The sequence below is a fragment of the Liolophura sinensis genome, chromosome 8 (assembly GCF_032854445.1).
Source record: "Liolophura sinensis isolate JHLJ2023 chromosome 8, CUHK_Ljap_v2, whole genome shotgun sequence".
Lineage (NCBI taxonomy): Eukaryota > Metazoa > Mollusca > Polyplacophora > Chitonida > Chitonidae > Liolophura > Liolophura sinensis.
In genome coordinates this window covers 25,497,170-25,515,826 of record NC_088302.1, presented here as the reverse complement: position 1 = coordinate 25,515,826, position 18,657 = coordinate 25,497,170, and the positions used below count along the sequence as shown (strand labels likewise).

Here is an 18,657-nt window from a genome sequence, read left to right as displayed (position 1 = left end):
TTGAACCTTTCTCCTACCAGTCGACGAACTCGCACCCTCCCATCACATTTATGGATGAGATAATTTAATTCATCGGCAAACACCACATGTCGCCAGTGACCGATTATCAAATGTCGCCATTGTCTTGCCCATGCTAGACGTTGGAGGCGATGGCGTCGTGTTAGAAGGGGCTTCCTGAGCAGTCGTCTTTCCCTGTAGCCACGTTCAATCAACCTTCGTCGAGTCGTTCTAACGGAAACTGCCACATTGGTCGCCTGGACCCATTGATCGCGTAGCCATGTCGCCGGTTTTTTCCGGTTCCGTCTAGTTATTTGCAGCAAATGACGGTCGTCACGTGCAGTCGTTCTGCGCTGCGGACCTGTACTTTTGCCAGGTGCCATTTGACCAGTCGTTCGGTACAAGGCTAACACTCTGGTAACAGTGTTACGCCCTATCCTGGCTCTTCTGGCAATGTCCAATTTAGAATAACCCTCTTCGTCCAAGGTCACTATCTGCCATCTTGTTTTTGCACTACAAGGACCCGGCATGCTTATAACATACCGAGAATACCGAATGACGTTTTTTGTTGTCTGGCTGTATCAAACAAACCCGTCTGCAATGCCAACTTATCTGGTCTACGAATGATAGCTCAATGGTATGCCGTTCTTATATAGTCCCGCCAGCAGTAGACGGAACGTGTTTGATTGGGTTTGCCGCTCCTTTCAGATGCAACTTATAGTGATTTGGAAAGACAACATCCAAATTAGGTTGTAGTGGATACCATTATTATGCAAATGCCATTATATTATAGGTCAACGCAATGCACCAACCATTGTGGCCGAGACTATACATGCACTTGCCTTTGAGTTCTTTATTTCTTTACATCCATGACCAGAAGAAAGCTGTCCTTAGTAGCATGCCGTGTTATTAGTAATTGCATCCCCTACCGTGTCGGCAACTTAATTGTAGTTAACTATAGTCCCAATAAAAAGGTGGGGAGGAAATGGGAGTTTAATACGGTAGGAATTCTTTCATCACTAAAGGTACATAAAGTCCTACTGTACCATGTAACCGGTCAAAAATGTTAGGTAACTATTGCGGGATCAAATTTGCTGTAACGCAGGTGTCTGAAAAAAGCTTCGCAAAAACTTATGTAGATAGGACAAGCACTGGAGAAAATTGAGGAAGTGAACGTTTGTGAACTTGAGAAGTTTGTAAAGGAAAGAGGTGTCGCCTGTGCCACTGGAAGACGGTGAGACAAGTGATGGGTAAATTAATGTCTACAGAGGTTGCCTAACTTTTTTTCACATTTCACATGAATCAGGAGAACTGAAAATGGAGTTCTAATTGAAAACACCGCTACTGTACGTTACCACAATGTCCATGTACATTGCTGTTAAGAGTTAACTCCCTTGTATCCCTACAATGATCTACTCACAAGACTCTACCTCCCTCAGTCCCATGCCATTACGGAAAACCATACTTGCACTAAGCTGAAATTGAAATAGATTGTAGGGCAATTGCTGCACGTCTTGTCAGGTTGTTATTTGCATACTGGTTATGCCCAAAGCACTTTTGATAGGGTTAGTTGTGAAAGGCGTAGTGGCTCTCATTCGTGAAAATATTGTCATCGTTGCAATCTAAATGTTAGCGTCTATAACGTACATCTCTCCAATAAATAAACGTATACTTTTGCTTCAGGACACCTTCCTGTGAACTCTTACTTGCCCTGGATCAATCGATCTACACGAGCCTGGGCTATACAACTCTTGCTTAGTTGAATATTCCGTTACCCACGTCACATTTGAATGCAAACGTTACCCGATTAGCGGGTATTTGTTTTATTTGATTGGTGTTTTACGCCGAACTCAAGAATATTACGACGGCGGCCAGCATTGTGAAGGCGGGAGAGTGGGGTGCGTGGAACCTGGCAGAGCCCGGGGGAAACCCACGACCATCAACAGGTTGCTGTCCGACCTTCCTAGGTACGGCCGGAGAGGAAGCCAACATGAGCTGGACTCGGACTCACAACGAACGCACTTGTGAGAGGCTTTTAGGCCATTACGCCGTGCTGGCGTGATAGCCACCTCGGCCACGGAGGCTTCATGTGATTTATGGAATCTTCTTTTAACACCATACTGCAGAATGTTTCACTTGTGTGATGGTAGAGGAAAAGAGAGTGCCCGGCACAAACCACAATTTTTTGTCAAGTTACTCACCAACATTCGCACATGTGACGTGGAGATTTGCGCCCTATATTGGTGGTATAAGTGGTATTCATCGAAGGTCAGACTGAGCAAACGGCCACATGAGGGTCGTCGATCGCTTGAAGGAGAAGAAAACATAAAAATGATGCCAAAATCAGATGAAAGAGCGCCAAAACTTATTTGCAAATATGATCTTTAATATTTTATTGGATTATTTGAAAATATTTTTGTATGGTGGGTATTTGGAACCAACTTTTGGTATTTGTTGTTGTTGCATAATAATGTTCTAAATATGGATGTGATGCTTGTCTAATAAATTTATTTGCATGTAAATTTGTTGTTTATATCGAAATATATGCATTTAACTTAAATTATGATAATATTTATAAACATATTAAAAATATAAATACGATCCAAATTGCTTAATACATTTGTTAGCTGAAAAGAACAAATTCTAGTGCAAACATATTTATTAAACCTGTGTTACATCCTCATTTATGACATTATTAAACAAAGACTAGAAATACCAAAAGGTGGTCCCAAATACCCACCATACAAAAATTATTTTCGAGTGTCTTTTTCTCCTGAAGGAAAAATCGGAAAAAATATTGAAGACCACATTTAGGAATAACTTTTCGCACTCTTTCGTGTGAACCGAAATACAACTGGTGCTAGACAGATAGATATCGGTTGAGAATTCATTTCATTTACTTATATAAATAATATATAAATAAAGTGATTTAGAAGCATTCTGTACATTTAAATATGTGTACAAATTCAAGATACATCTTAGATTGCACTGATAGTTTCAAACGATAGTTCGTTCGAATCTCGCTGTGTTGTTCAATGTAATAGCCTATTCAAAATATTTTGCCACTTTTGTTTTAACTGGAAGATGGGTCAGATCAGAGTTAAAGATAGCACAGTAAAGTGTATGATTTTAATATGTTTTAGAATGTCATGACGTCACATTGGTTCCGTCTCATTCATCTCGTTTTAGTCGACGTCACGCAATTTGTATCATTTAATGAAACGTGAATAAAATATATCATATGAACGTATGTACTCAATTATTTTAATGCAACTACAAAGGCCTTTTAAAAATTAAAACTCAATTAATTAATTTCGTAACTTCATATGAGGAGAAATGTTACATAACAGGTAACAGCGTGGCAAAAGCTGAACTATGAATCAAGAAAATGCATTTGGCCAAGAGCATTCAATCCGTGACGTCATGATGCCACATCTGCTTTCTGAGTATGGAATAAATAGCTGCGCTATGACAATAAGTGGTGAGGGGCAATAGGCATGTGAGATATGCTTACCTTTTTGTTGTCATGCTCACGATGTCTAATAAGTAATGTATCATGTAGGACCTGAGACAACAGCATAGAGAGTAAAACCAAAGCAGTGACAACAGTGTGATAGTTGGCAAATGGTCACATCTCACCGGTGAAATTCGGCCTATTTTCAGTTTACTTTAGTTAGGATTTATTCTGTCTTATTATGTAAATGCTTAACAATGCAAAATATGTAAATACATCAAAAGCGCGTCAGGGTCTTCAAGTGCTCAGGACTTTATATAGTGTGACGTCATAAGCAAAGTTTAGTGTTGCGCAAGTGCAAACATTGTAACATTGTATTCTCCTCCGGCATCGTGTTTGACGTCGACTTTCCTCTGTATCTCTTGTGACGTCACAGGGCCTTGGATACCTAAAGGCCTGTTTGTGTTGCTGGGTGGAAAACATGGAACAGCAAGATGTTTGAGATTCTGCGATTTGGCGTTGCTTGGATGGCCATTTTGTTGCTGGCAGGAATGACGTCTGTTCCTCCAGAGGCAGACGAACCATCTTGGTAAGCCGATCGTACATTTAAGCTGGGTTTGATGGTGAGATTCTTTCGCCACAGCACAACTCGTCCAAAAATAGACACAACAACTTTCCCAGAATTTGCGTTGATGAGCAATATTTTGATCAGTATAGTAATATGACTAACAGATTTATTTAGCTAAAACGGACCTCCGTGGTCGAGCAGGGTTAACACGTGGAAAGGTCTGTGGATAGTCGTGGGCTCCCCCAGGCTCTGCCCAGCTTCGTCCTACCATAATGCTGGCCGCCGTCGTATAAGTTAAATATTTTTGAGTACAGCGTAAAACAACAATCAAATGAATAAATAAATAATATTTAGTTCAAATTTATTTAGAAAAAATAAACAAATTTATCATTGTATTTGACATTATATTGCGGATAAAATAATTTCTATTGAATTAATTCCGATAATTATCTTTACTTCAGAGTAACTTACAGCACAGGAATATGGTTAATTGAAATAAATAAAAACAAAACCATATTCAAAACAACACTGATCCGCCGTTTACAGACGGAACGATGTTTACAAATGAATGGTAATCAAGGATGTTCAACTACGTAGATATCCGACATAAAATAGGCCATATAATACACACAAATTAAATTAAATCTCAATCATATCGCATAAATCAATGAACATATAAGCAGGCAAGTTGTATATTGAAAAGAGCATTTAAAGGAACAGCTGCACGTTGACTTGGTTACAGTTGCCAGGCACCAGTGGAGCGCGATAGCATGTCATTTCGTCACTGGATCTCCGATCACTTCAAAGGCTATGCACCTAGTTTTTCTCCACTCGTGGACAACGCTGAACAAGCCCATGACAAACAGCCTGGACTGTGCTCCAAAACGGAATCGGGGTCGTGGGCCCGAACCGTTGGCGACAGAGAGTGAGTAGATAAACTGCGTGATATATAGGCATTTTATAACGGTAATTTGTTGTTCATCGTTCGTAGTTCTGAGTACTTCTGAGTCAATTTTATATGATTTATTATTTCTTATTTCTGACTGAATCCTGACTGCGAGAGTTCTCTAAGCAACTAATCTCTTGTCTTTGAATATTTGCTTTTAAGCATCCGAATCCAATTTTCGCCGACCATTGCAGAATTTGTCTGGACACAGTGAATGGTGAATAAACGACATACCATTTTGAGTACTTTTAATAAATTGTAAATGTCATAACTGCATTTTTTTACATAATTCATTTTTTGTCATAGTTGCTACTGTTTAAATGTTAACTTTGCCAGAAAATTAGGCCTTAACTGAGGTAAACTGGCAAGAGGCCATTATTTCACTGGTTACGTGTGACCATCTTCCAAATATCACATACACTGTCGTCAACTGCTCTTTCCATACTGTAGACTTTAATATTGTACAGAACTTACATTATGCAAACGTGATTAAGGCAAAAATCCTTCAGCAAAGAAATAATCAATAACAAGTGACAATGACACGGTGCATTTGACAACTGATGATTTCAAACAGCAGTTTTGTTTACTTTGTTGTTGTTTTGTACTGCGTGTGGTAACAGGCGTCTATGATGCGTGTATGAAGTGTGGTAATGGTACAATATTAGGTTATTATGGTAGATACAGAATGTGTAATATTGGCTGATAGTTTTAGTGGATAGGGTATAACAAATTAGAGAAGGGCTCCCGTGGCTCAGTTGGTTATCGCGCTAGCGCAGCGTAATGACCCAAGAGCCTCTCACCAATGCGGTCGCTGTGAGTTCAAGTCCAGCTCATGCTGGCTTCCTCTCCGGACGTACGTGAGAAGGTTTCCCCCGGTCTGTGCCCGGTTTCCACCCGCCATAATGCTGGCCGCCGTCGTATAAGTGAAATATTCTTGAGTACGGCGTAAAACACCAATCTAATAAATAAATAAATAAATAAATGACAAAGTAGACATGGTGGTATTAACTAGATATTGTATTACTGGACAGGTGTGGTATAAGGCCTCTGTGGTTTAATGTGGTCATTGTATAAAGCAGGTATGGTATATTTATTTATTTGATAGGTGTTTTACGCCGTACACAAGAATATTTCACATATACGACCGCGGCCAAAATTATGATGGGAGGAAACCGGGAAGAGCCCGAGGGAAACCCACGACCATCCCCAGGTTCCAAAGGATCCAGGGTCATTGCGCTTAGCTGGCGCGCTAACCAACTGAGCCATGGAGGCCCACATGTATGGTACGACCCGTCGATGGTTTAATGCGGTCATTGTATAAAGCAGGTATGGTATAAAACGTCTGTGGTTTAATGCGCCCATTGTATAAGCAGGTATGGTATAAGGTGTCTATGGTTTAATGCGGCCATTGTACAAAGTAGGTATGGTATAAGGTGTCTGTGGTTTAATGCGGCCATTGTATAAAGCAGGTATGGTATAAGGTGTCTATGGTTTAATGCGGCCATTGTATAAAGCAGGTATGGTACAAGACGTCTATGGTTTAATGCTGTCATTGTGTTAGACAGCTATGGTATATACTTGTGCATGTATGATATCACCATGGTATTGTAAAAAGCGGGCATGATACTGGGCGGGTATGGCATAAGACTGGTATCATACTCATGCCTCTAGTACCATAATGGTATTGTAAGATTTTATGGTATCAGGTGCAAGACAGTGTTCATCAACATTGGGCGTCTCCTCTTCGCATTATTGTCATTTTCTATAGCTTGATGCAAGCATTTCACCTCCTCTGACCCTTTCCCTTGCAGAAAAGCATGGATAGGCTTTAACTTTCCCTGGTGCAAATTATCCACCGTTAGCTTCTAGTGGTTCAACCTTTGACCTTTTGACAACCCTTGATATAGAGTATACCGTAATAAGCAAGCGAGGGGAATATTGCACTGCGTAAGATTGAAATGTCCAGATGCTGTGGTGAGTTCAAAACGCCATAGCCTCTATCAGATTTTCGCAGCTGAATTTATGAGGTGACCCAGGAAAACCTGTACAGAGGACAACATTATTTTGCGTACATGCGACATATAGTGAGAAATATAGCCAATTGCAACTATACCTAATTCTGTTCTCTGTCACAGCAGTATTCGAATTGTTAACATTTCTTTAAATTTATAAGCAAAGCTGCGAAAAATGACAATGTTTCCTTGTTCCAGGCCACGTCCCAACGGCTTGCTTCTCAGCATATTTTGTGAAACACGTTATCATACCATGTGGACCATCAAATACATCTCAGACGGCCAGTCGTGGAAAGAAGCGAGGGAAGCTGTGGAAATCATGTCAGAGGAGGTAGTCACCGGCTGTTTGTGGACGTTATCAGAACTAACTAAGATATCCGCAACGGTGTTAGAGGCAGGGATGGAGGTTACCAAAGAGCATCTTCCGGCATCTTGGGTTGACAAGTTGTCACGTTTCGCGGCTAGTCTGGAAAAGATGGGCGCCGCTGATGTGGGACTTTACACCATGGACTTCATCGCCACTTATCTACTGGAACTAACAGTTACTGATGTTGTCTCGTACTGTCTCAGTTTGAGAGAACCGGCGTACGAAATCACGCGTGGATGCGGTATTATATTGTCAGAAGCTGTAAGGAATTTGTCGGACAAGTGGAAGCGTTTTACGGAGTTCGTAGATGACCATTCTGGGCAACCATTCTTTCATTCTGGATATGGGTTATTCACTCTTATTCCAAGCCTGTTGAGCGTTTTCTTTGAAAGCTCGAAGTCAGCTGCGACACAGCTATTTGAAATCATACAAAATGTGGAGTATGGGGAATATTACGCACGATTATCTGCAATAATATCCAACAGTCTGGAATCTGGAGTGCTGAGTGGTATTTGCAAATTAACGTCGCGTCTTTTCAGTGAAAGCTGTCGGCTCTATAAAGCCATGATGTGTGTTTTGTGTACCACATGCTCCCCTGTACTTAATTATAACACGGTGAGGAAAATCACAGAATCTTTCAGCAATATCTGGACATCTTACGTAACGTCGGAGTCAATGTTTCTTGTAACAGAATGGCTCAGGGGATCGTGTGAAGCTATCTACGGGGTCCTAGTGACGTCACTCAATGTTGTCATGGATGTTTTTGCAAAAGCGAAGCATTTTATTATCTTACCAGCTTTTGACATTGTGTCACAGGCTTTATTTACATTCGGCATACCTCTAGAAATTCCGTCAATTGATGACATCTCGCAGCATCTTCAATACCTAGCAATGATCACCCTGCATGGAATGATAGCTATCAGCAAAGGCTCGCTGCTCATGACTCAGAAGATCGGAGGATTCCGGAAAGCCGGACATATAGATACGGTTGACACTGCGGGAATCATAATACACTGGCATGCCATTTATCGTCTCATAGGTGAGTAATCTTTAAATCTTAATCAAAATCAAATTGCCAAAGTATTTGTACAGATCAGCGCACACTACATTATAAAGTCAAAACGGCGCAAACCTTCCCATACACATACACACATTGGCTCCACCTGGAAACTGCTCTTTGAGATGGTCCTCCATAAATAAACTTTTAATAAAGCCGATGTAGGTCTTAAACTTTGAGACTGAAATATTTACTCTACCAAAATTTTAAATGTAGAGCTGAACGTCTCTTTACGAATCTTCAAGACAGGAAACCCATATGAACGGAGATTCATCGCTGTAACCAAAGGTTATACGAGATGAACCTGGCAGCAGCACCTCATGCTCACTGTTCCATCCTCGAAAGACAGTACATTTTGGTTTTATTAGTAAACCATAAAGTGAAGGAATCCCACCCTTAGGAAGAAGTATGAAAAGCATCTGGCGTTTCTGTACTTACACATCCTGACTTACTAGAAAAAGTATACTGTGTCTGATGGCCAACGCTCGTATTAATTAATTAATTTATTTATTTGATTGGTGTTTTACGCCGTACTCAAGAATATTTCACTTATACGACGGCGTCCAGCATTATGGTGCGAGGAAACCGGGCAGAGCCTGGGGGACACCCACGGCCATCCGCAGGCTGCTGGAAGACCTTCCCACATACGGCCGGAGAGGAAGCCAGCATGAGCTGGACTTGAACTCACAGCGACCGCATTGGTTAGAGGCTCCTGGGTCATTACGCTGCGCTAGCGCGCTAACCAACTGAGCCACGGAGGTCCCCTCGTATTAATTAACAATTATTTTGATTCTTTTCTTGCAGGTCTTGTTGCCATTGGTGGCCTTGTCATGCTGGTGGGAATGTTTCACAAATTTCTTAGAAGTAAGTAAATAGTATGTACTGTACATGTCAAATTATCATGAGATCAGCACAGCTCATTACAGGAAATATTATTCAGGAAATAAACGTCATCAGAAATCATTAACTTTCGTTGAAGAAACAGAGAAGGGTCTTCGGATATAGCGCACCACGTGTATATATATATATATATATATATATATATATATATATATATATATATATATATATATATATATATATATATATATCACCTCGAAAATTAGTTGACTTGGTTCTCTGCTGAGTGAAAATTGGCATCTCCACAAACTGTTCAAAACAGTTGTATACTTTGTGTAGATGTGTTATTTGTTTGTTTCATTGTTGCTTTATAGTATACTGACGAATATTCCTCTTAAACCAATGAGAATAAAATATGTCAAGGCCAAGGTCAACAATCTCGCACACATCCTGTGAGAACATCATTTTAGATTTATCAGATTTCAGATTTAGAATTGTCGTCTGTTGTGGAGAAACCACCGGACGCTTGACCAGCGATGACTTCTATAAACGACACATGATGCCGTTTATAAATAATACATCTGTAAATTTTTTATCAACAGTATCCTAGCTTTTTCATACTGTATACTACAGATTCATATTCAATGTACCACACGTTTTCTTTCTTTTCTTTTGCAGTTTCTGGACGGTACAGACGATGGCCTGTCCCCACTAGAACTGTCGTTTGTGTTGACGTAAGGCCAGATCAGGGCACCATATCGGCATCAGAAGCCAGTCCAGCTACTGAAGAACCAAACGAAAATGTGAACAAGGCAGTTAAAATTATCGCAGAACAATTTACCGCCATTGAGCGAATGAAATCCGACCCCAACTATCACTACTTCCATATGGAAATAAAACAATCGAAAGTACCAGTATATTTAAAATGCCTTCGAATTAGGGCTTCAAGGATAGCAAGAATCCGGCTAGCCAAAGAATGTCGAGCGACGAGGAAGTTGCAGCATGCGCACATCGTGAGGTTTGTTAACTGGATCCGGGTTGGGAATGTGTGTGCCCTAGTATTAGAATACACACCACACGGCCATCTTAGATCCGCCATGGCGTCACCGGGAACTTCATTCAAGCTGTTCGAGAAGATGTCTGTATTTCGCCAGATCCTTACAGCTGTGATATATCTGCATAAACAAAAAGCAGCGCACCTCAACATTCAACCAGGAAGTGTTCTGGTTTTCAACAAATGGAACAAAGTTAAACTCTCGGGCTTTGGTCACGTGATTAAAGTACGTCCGGATGAGACGTGTCAGGAGTACGACCTTCACCATGTGGCGGGTCCCATGGAAGCTCTCGTGCGCATGCAGCCGTACAACCCTTACAAGGCGGACACCTGGGCGCTCGGCTCGCTACTGTTTTACATTATCACAGGGAATTTCCTCCACGAGAAAACGAACACGCCGCTACCTGCCATTTTGCTGCCTGTGCTTAAAGAATGTGACGTATGCCACCAGAAAGCTATTCTGTCCACGCTTACAACTCTGCTATTTTACGAGCCTAACCGCCGTCCAGAACTCATCGTTGTGTTGCAGAAAATAAATGACCTGAAGAAGTAGCATGCGGTCTGTATTTGCTCTCAAAATCATTGATTTCAAAACATCTATTCACAGTCGCCTGCTTTACAGCATTATTATTTGCTTTGTGGTTCAGCGGTGCTAGTTTTCCTGAGGCAAAACTCTGGGTTTATACCCCAAAGATAATCTAAGAAAATTGTCCTTATAAATTTTGTTATACTCTAAAGAAAACATAGACTTTCATAGTGAAACAGTTTTCAAATATCGCGTATGTTGATGTGATCTAATGTAATGTTAATTTGTTGTAATAAAATTATCTTATTTTAAAATCCACGTGTTCACGTCAGCTTATACAAGCTTGCCATTTTCTATTTCACGGGTATGTTTTGTTTCTATCTGCAGAACAAAATGATTGAAATCCCAGGCGATGTGGTATTTTTCTGTTCTTCTGTGGCTTTTTTTGAAAACAGATTTTGCCGGGACTTATTGGAACCTAGTAGTATTTCGATATCGTTGTATCAGGTCCACACAGTACGATTGCATCTCCTATTTTCATTTGATTAGTCGGATTCGAAAGGTCGACTCTATACACTAGCACCATGTGAACGCGGCGTTAAAGGGATATATCACCAACGGCGTAAAAAAAAAATGGGCTGTTCCTTCAGTCTTCATCTTCCCTGAAGTTGAGACTTCCAGATGTTTACTGACATGTATCTAACTTTGAGTAAACACTCGAATGTTACGATCACAAGGTGTGTATATTCGTCTCGGATTAGTCAGTACCAGGCGAAATGCGGTGGCCTATAGAGGAATAAATACCTGTGACATGTCACAGTCATGGCTAAAATATCTGACGGCGAGCCTGACGTCATCAGATTTACTGCTGGATAACAGCCTTCGTGTGAACTATATCTTACCTAGCTATTAACATTCATTAAAAAGATATTTGCTGTAGCCTATATAGACCAATATTTCAATTTCATACCAATTTACTAAATAGTATATAGGCCTATTTAGACATGTTTTGTTATGTGAACTATTCCATATTGTTGCCGGTGGAAGACGGCGTGTTTTACAGAATTACCTCCCCTGAATCGTACAGCGCAGGCAGCAGTAGTCACTTCCGCCTGGTGGACACGACAGATGACGCAGTTTCACTTGTACTGTTTGTAACTCCGTAACCCATGACAACAAATACCATATATTCAGGGACAGCCTGTTTTCAACCCCACCCAAGCTGAATTTGAGTTCTTTTTCAGTTTTTTTTTTTAATGTGAAAATGAATGTGTACTTCAAAATCACTCAGATTCTCTCTCCTTCAATCTAATATCCCGGAGCTTCCGGGGCCTAGGCGGATCCTTGACCCACGCCTAATAGACTGTGATAATCGTTCCGCTCTTGTGAAATCCGCACGCTCCCGGTGAAGATCCACGCCCCTACCTTTACACGAAATAAGGGCAAGCCGGTTTAAAGCCACTTCTGCAATTTTTCTGTTCACGTGGTCAAATTTAAGTCAGTTCGGTGGTAGATATGTACTTCAAAACTATGTAGTCTGGACATTCAGTCCAATCACCTTCCTCACAGTCAGATAAAGAGTCTCAAGCCCTTTCCGTTCACATTTTCCGTTCATCTTTACCCAGTCGTTCAAAACTGTTTTTAGACATAATACCAGATTTGCATGCAACAAAAATCTAAGCCTTAAATTTTGTACTTCATTTCTCAGTTGATTTAGGCGCTAGCACAGCGTAATGACTCAGGAGCCTTTCACCAATGCGGTCGCTGTGAGCTCAAATACAGCTCATGCTGGCTATCTCTCCAGCCGTACGTGGGAAGGTCTGCCAGCAACCTGCAGATGGCCGTGGGTTTCCCCAGGGCTATGCCCGGTTTCCTCCCACCATAATGCTGGCCGCCGTCGTAAAAGGGAAATGCTCTTGAGTACGATCAAATAAGAACACCAATCAAATAAATAAATGAATAAATTTTGTACTTAAACCAAAAAATAATTGCGGAACAGTATATCAAATGTGCATTAAATTTAGAATGAAGTAACTTTGCTGTTGTACTTTGACTTTGGACAAGTGCATTGGCTACTGAATTTGGCTTAAATCGTAAACGTAAAATATGACTTAATACCGGTATTACCTTATACATTCTCGAACAGTTGGGCCCTGGCTATTGAGGCATTTGTTGCCCTCATGAGGGTTCTGCTTATTTTTTAACCGCGTGACATGACCCTATTGTGAAGCAGAGCTTTGAGTCATTATTACTTCAAAAATGACTTGTAGAGCAATATCTGCAATGTTACAATGTATCAGTTTCATTTGTAACGTCATTGTTATCTTTAGTGTGACGTCATCATGATGAGTTTTCTACACATGAATGAAAAGGAACACTATGACGTCACGGCGTTCTTAAAAGAAAGAAAGATCACTGTGAAGACCCCTGTGGTTACGTCATAATTCGACTTTTATATTACGGAAAAATGAACGTCATAATAGGTCAAAGTAGAACAAAAAACGTCAACGTCACAATGGATACAAGAGGTTATTATGACGTAAAAAAATCCAACATGCATCTTTATGAAACATGCACACGAATCCAATCATAGAGCACATTTACGTCACGTGATGCGCTCTTAGTTACTACGTTGCTAAGTGTAGAAACAAAAGAGATTCCGTTCGAAATGGCGTAGCAAAATGAGCTTTTTGCCTCGTGCACTACTGATTTGGTTTATTTTTGTCAGTATTTGTGCAATATTCATCGGATTGGTTGCTTTTATTCCCGTACATCCCAGGAAAGGCGTGGATTTTCTGTGGTAAGTCTTACGATTCGTGAATGTTTTGATATTAATAGATTAAGAACATTGTAATTGCTATACAAAAGAAGCACTTGTAGCGTTACGTGTAGCATACAGGGGTCATTTTCATGAAACATATATACTTAGTGTTGATTAGCCATTAGCTAAGTGAGTTTCATATCTTTACATCATACGTCATTGTAATTAAGGGCTTACTGACATAAGTGAGCTTCATTAAACCGGCCCCAACACTGTAGGCATAACGTCCTCATACCATTTACATGTTCATGCTCGTGTAAGTTTAAGATAGTTTCGTGAATCGGGCCCCAGATTTACACTCAAACCGACAAACACCACCACAACAATGACTTTGTAAAATAGAATCTTCAACATTAACTACAACTCAAAGTGCATGGACACTATTCAAGTGCTTACTTTACATTTTCTTGCTTTCGCCCTTTAGTTGCCAGGACAACAACAGCTACCTGGCGTACCGTTGGCTGTCCAATGGTGTAGACAGGACCTACTACATCTTGGAGGAGTTTCAGCGGTTTGCTAGCGGCAAGCAGATAGAGCTGTGTACTGAACAACGCACGGGCATCTGGGAAACGCTGGTTGGACGAAAGGGGTAAGGCAGCCCACTTGAAAAATGAGGCTACATAATGGATTTTTCATAGAAAGTTTGTAGCTTGTGACGTGCACGGTATATGTTCATCTTACTTTATGAGTTAAAATATTTAAATGGTTTCTAGAATATCTAGTTCTGGCTTACGACCTTGTGTTAATGTTTTGTATGCATACGTGTTTGTGTAATTCAAGATGGAAATATGATATGCCAAAGATACACACATTCAAACTGTATAGGTACACAACGATGTGTATGGAAGACATAGATCAATATGTCGTTGCAGTTTAATGTCTACCTGTCTTTTTACACAAATGCTTTAATTCAGAGAGATGCCACATGCTATCTCATATGCGTATCAACATTTTTGTTGCAAAATCTATACGTATACGCTGGAGTTCATCTTCACTGTTTTCTCCTTACACTTACCCTATGCTCTGCCAGATGTTTGGAAGTAAGATTTGGAATATAATAACTACTGTAAAACATCGATTGCGGGGCCTCCGTGTCTCAGTTGGTTAGCGCGCTAGCTCAGGGTTATGACCCAGAAGCCTCTCACCAATGCGGTCGCTGTGAGTTCAAGTCCAGCTCATACTGGCTTACTCTCCAGCCGTAAGTGGGAAGGTCTATCAGCAGCCAGCGGATGATCTTGGGTTTCCCCCGGACACTGCCTGGTTTCCTCCCACCATAATGCTTGCCGCCGTCGTATAAGTGAAATATTCTTGAGTAAGGCGTAAAACATCAATCAAATAAATAAATAAATAAATAAATAAAACACCGATTAGTATCACTTTGCTAATGGCAACATTAATCCGTCGGTTTCTTCTGGGCTGGTTCTTTTACTACGTTAATCATCCACTTCGTTGCAGTTCATGCGGTGGCGCTTTTTGTTTCAGTCCAAAGGAGAATGGATATCTAACGTCCGGAATATGTGATATCAATATGTTCCTTGTCCAACAACGGAGCCCTGCGCCAAAGAAATGGTTCCGGGAAGTCTATGAACAAGGCGTTTGGGCAACAACTAAAAAAGTCTTACGGAAATCTGTTCGGGGCTTTAAGAAAGCCTGGGCTTATTTTGTTGACGTCCCTGTGGCTCCTGTTGCCGTCGTTCCTCCAAGCCCCTCCCCTGTTGACGTCATTATAAACTGTTTCTATGAATGTGGGTTGCCAAGTAAGTTTATTATGCCGTGTACTTACCACTTTACCAAAAGGTAAATCATTTTATTTCCGTCTTATTCTGACTACAATATGACATATTCCATAAACTGTAGAATGGTCTTTTTAGGAATTTCAAGTAGACTTAATCATGCCATAAATTCTTGCCATAATATGTCCTGTTATTGTATGTTGGATCTGATCACAACCCAGCATTTTGAGTCATTCTTGACCAATGACATCTAATAAATTTCAATTAACATCACTGCATTTGTTTTACCTAATTTTGTCTAAGCCATGGTGCTACATATGAGGGCTTGTGAATTGCTAGTATTTATGCAATTGTATGAAAAGTTAGAATAAAACCCTAACTGAGGTAAAGTGACAAGAGACCGTATTTCGCCGGTTACGCGTGATCATTTGCCAGCTATCACACTGTCGTCACTCCTCTGGTTTTTCTCTCTGTGCTGTATGTCTTAATTATATGTAATCCGGTGTTATATTTTGGTGCGTTTATGGATGTGTACTCGTAGATAATTATCACTAATATGTTTTGTCTTTGTTTTTATCACCTAGATTACTTAAACGCTTTGGCTGTAGGAAGCGGTTTATGGATGATCTCAGTTGTTGTGTACCAGCGACTTTGTGGTGAGATATACATGTATATACAGTATGTAATCCCAAGTTAAATCCTGTGCGTGGGAAGTTTTTCGAGCAACCTACAAATTGTCGTGGGTTTCCCACAGCTCTCTGCCCTTCTCACGATGCCGCCGTCATATAAATGAAATACTTTTGAGTACAGCATAAAACATCAATTAATCAAAATCAATAACTAAATCAGAAGTTGTGTAAATCTAAAGTTACTACCTACCAGCTGGACAAGTCTGAATGTTAAGGTCGAACTTCTTAAGCGTGTATCTTTTACCAATTTAAATGAACAGTCAAGTTAACAAAATAACTTGACATGTCATTTGCTTTTAGACACCAGTGTATGTATCTTCAGTTTTAAGTGCTGTACAAATGTATAGTACTTAACGTTAAAATGCATAGACTATATCTGTTATACATGGCACCTTGGCAAACCACATATGATAGATATAGCATCATTATAGGAGAAGTTTTAATAACAAAATCTATATTTTCATCTCCCCTTCGCTTTACCAAGATCTCTGATGCGACATTATATTCACAATATAATTCCCTTTAATTCTGACAATTGAAACTCATATTCCAGTGATTTCCAGACGAAGCGAGGAAAAGAGGAAAGGACAAACAAGAGTGCCTTTGCCCGTGCTGAAAGTAATAGTTTCTAAGTACATTGCCCACAAGCTGATCAAAACTGGTCCGAATTTTCACGTTTTTCATTTGGTATCCAGAGAAACACACAAGGCCGTGTTTATGAAATACCTAAGGAGAAATGCCACGAAGGAGGCACGTCAAAGTCTTGTCAAGTCTTACCGGTCAACACGAAATCTGCAGCATTCAAACATCGTGCGCTTTGTCGACTGGATTGAAGGCGTGGGCTCCTGTTGCCTCGGACTGGAGTTTGCTTGCTTCGGCAATCTTAGAGAAGCCATGTCAGGAGTAGCCAACAAGATCATGGTCGGGAACAAAGTGTCCATCTTTCAGCAGATTCTTTCTGCGGTGGCCTTCTTGCACAAGTCCGAGGTTGCACATTTGAATATCCGTCCAGGAAGCGTCCTGGTTTTCGACAAATGGTTCTGTGTCAAGTTGGCAGGGTTCACCCACGTCATGAAAGTATCATCGAAGAAACTTTGCAACAAGTTTGATCTTCATCCTATCGCCATCCCAAATGAAGCTCTGAACGGAGAGCCTTATGATGCATTCAAAGCCGACATCTGGGGACTGGGTTCCCTCTTTTTTTACATTCTGGTTGGGGAATTCTTTCAAAACGAAACCAACCTGCCGTTACGTCGTATCATTTTCCCAGTTTTGGCCGGTTGTGAAAACACACAAAAAAAGACCATCATCGTCCTCCTGGCCAGCTTATTAGCATGCGAACCGACAAGTCGCCCGGATCTCGAAGAAATACAGAATAAAATAGACAAATTACAGCAATAGAAGGATAGCAGACTTTTAAAAAAATGCTCTTCGGACAGAGTATCTGTTCTTTCACTAATTAATGTTGAACATTTTGTGGTTGATATCCTATTTCGATACAGGATACAATATAAAGCATTGTTTAATCAAAGGATTTGCCTGAGGAGCTAAAGTAAAATAGAATTTATAACAAAGCAGTATTCTCTATATGTATTGAAAATTATTTATCTTTACTTAAACGTGGGAGTACTTGTCATAACACAATGTATTATGTAGCAGAACCAACATTCCGGAACAATGGTGAGATAATATTTATGAATTATTTTGAATGAACTAGTCTGCTAAAGAATGTAGTAGATGACACCACACACTACACTTGACGGTCGATAAAGCAATGTACAAAACTTACTCATATATTTGTTATATAATTTTTAATCGAGATATATTGTCTCGGCATGCCGGCGTGTTAAGAGCCTTCCAGCTCACAGCGACAAAACGATCCCACTGTTTCCTCCTTACTGTAGGCATTTAGACGTCCCTTCTCTAAAAGCTTAAATTCTTTGTTTCCCCACTTTCAGTGAGGTCAGATCTTAAAGCCGTTCCCTGACAAAGAAAAAACAAAACAAAAAAAAAAACAAAAAAAACAGATAAGAAACACCTGTTCCAATGTATTCAGGCTGTTTATCTATTGCACTCAAAAAACAACGGGTTGTATAAACACAAACTTGTGTTCATTCCAACAAAAGTCTTGTGTCATATTTTTAAAACTCTCGTGTTGAATTAACACAATGTCTTGTTTGTGTTTTACTTGTGTCTACTTCACATTTATTTAACACATGCTTGTGTTCGGGTAACACATTTCTGTGCTGAATGAAACAAGACAAGATGTTATGCTAGGTTTCAACACAAGTGTTTTTTGTGTGCACTGAGAGCTGAACCGTGTGCTCAAGAATATTTCACTTCCACATAGGCTTGGCGAATGCACGTGTGTGGAAAACACGGATAAGGTCTGGAGAAACTCACCACCGCTGTCCGTGTAACTGGCGGACCTAACTTTAAACCGCAACCGAGTCATTAAGAGCTGGATTCGAACACGCAACCTGCTTGATCACACAGATCTGCTACAATGTAGCGTTCTTTTAGCAGCATATCCCGTCAAGAACAACCCAAAACCTCCCTCCACCCCACCAACCTCTTCCTGTCCAGCAGGGCA

General features: G+C 40.4%; 1 protein-coding gene and 1 long non-coding RNA gene across 2 annotated transcripts; both read left to right on the top strand.

Moving 5' to 3' along the window:
- Positions 1 to 7,764: 7,764 nt before the first annotated feature.
- LOC135472164 (uncharacterized) lies at positions 7,765 to 10,031 on the top strand. Its single transcript, XR_010444507.1, has 3 exons — positions 7,765 to 8,383; positions 9,206 to 9,265; positions 9,920 to 10,031. It is a non-coding gene; the product is annotated as an uncharacterized LOC135472164 (long non-coding RNA).
- Positions 10,032 to 10,338: 307 nt separating this feature from the next.
- LOC135473356 (sperm motility kinase Y-like) lies at positions 10,339 to 10,848 on the top strand. The gene has a single exon (XM_064753206.1). It carries the CDS (start codon positions 10,339 to 10,341, stop codon positions 10,846 to 10,848), a length of 510 nt encoding a protein of 169 aa, XP_064609276.1.
- Positions 10,849 to 18,657: the final 7,809 nt, after the last annotated feature.

What these genes read in the sequence shown, in the direction of transcription:
- LOC135473356 (XM_064753206.1), top strand. Translation starts at nt 10,339, where the DNA reads ATGGCGTCACCGGGAACTTCATTCAAGCTGTTCGAGAAGATGTCTGTA.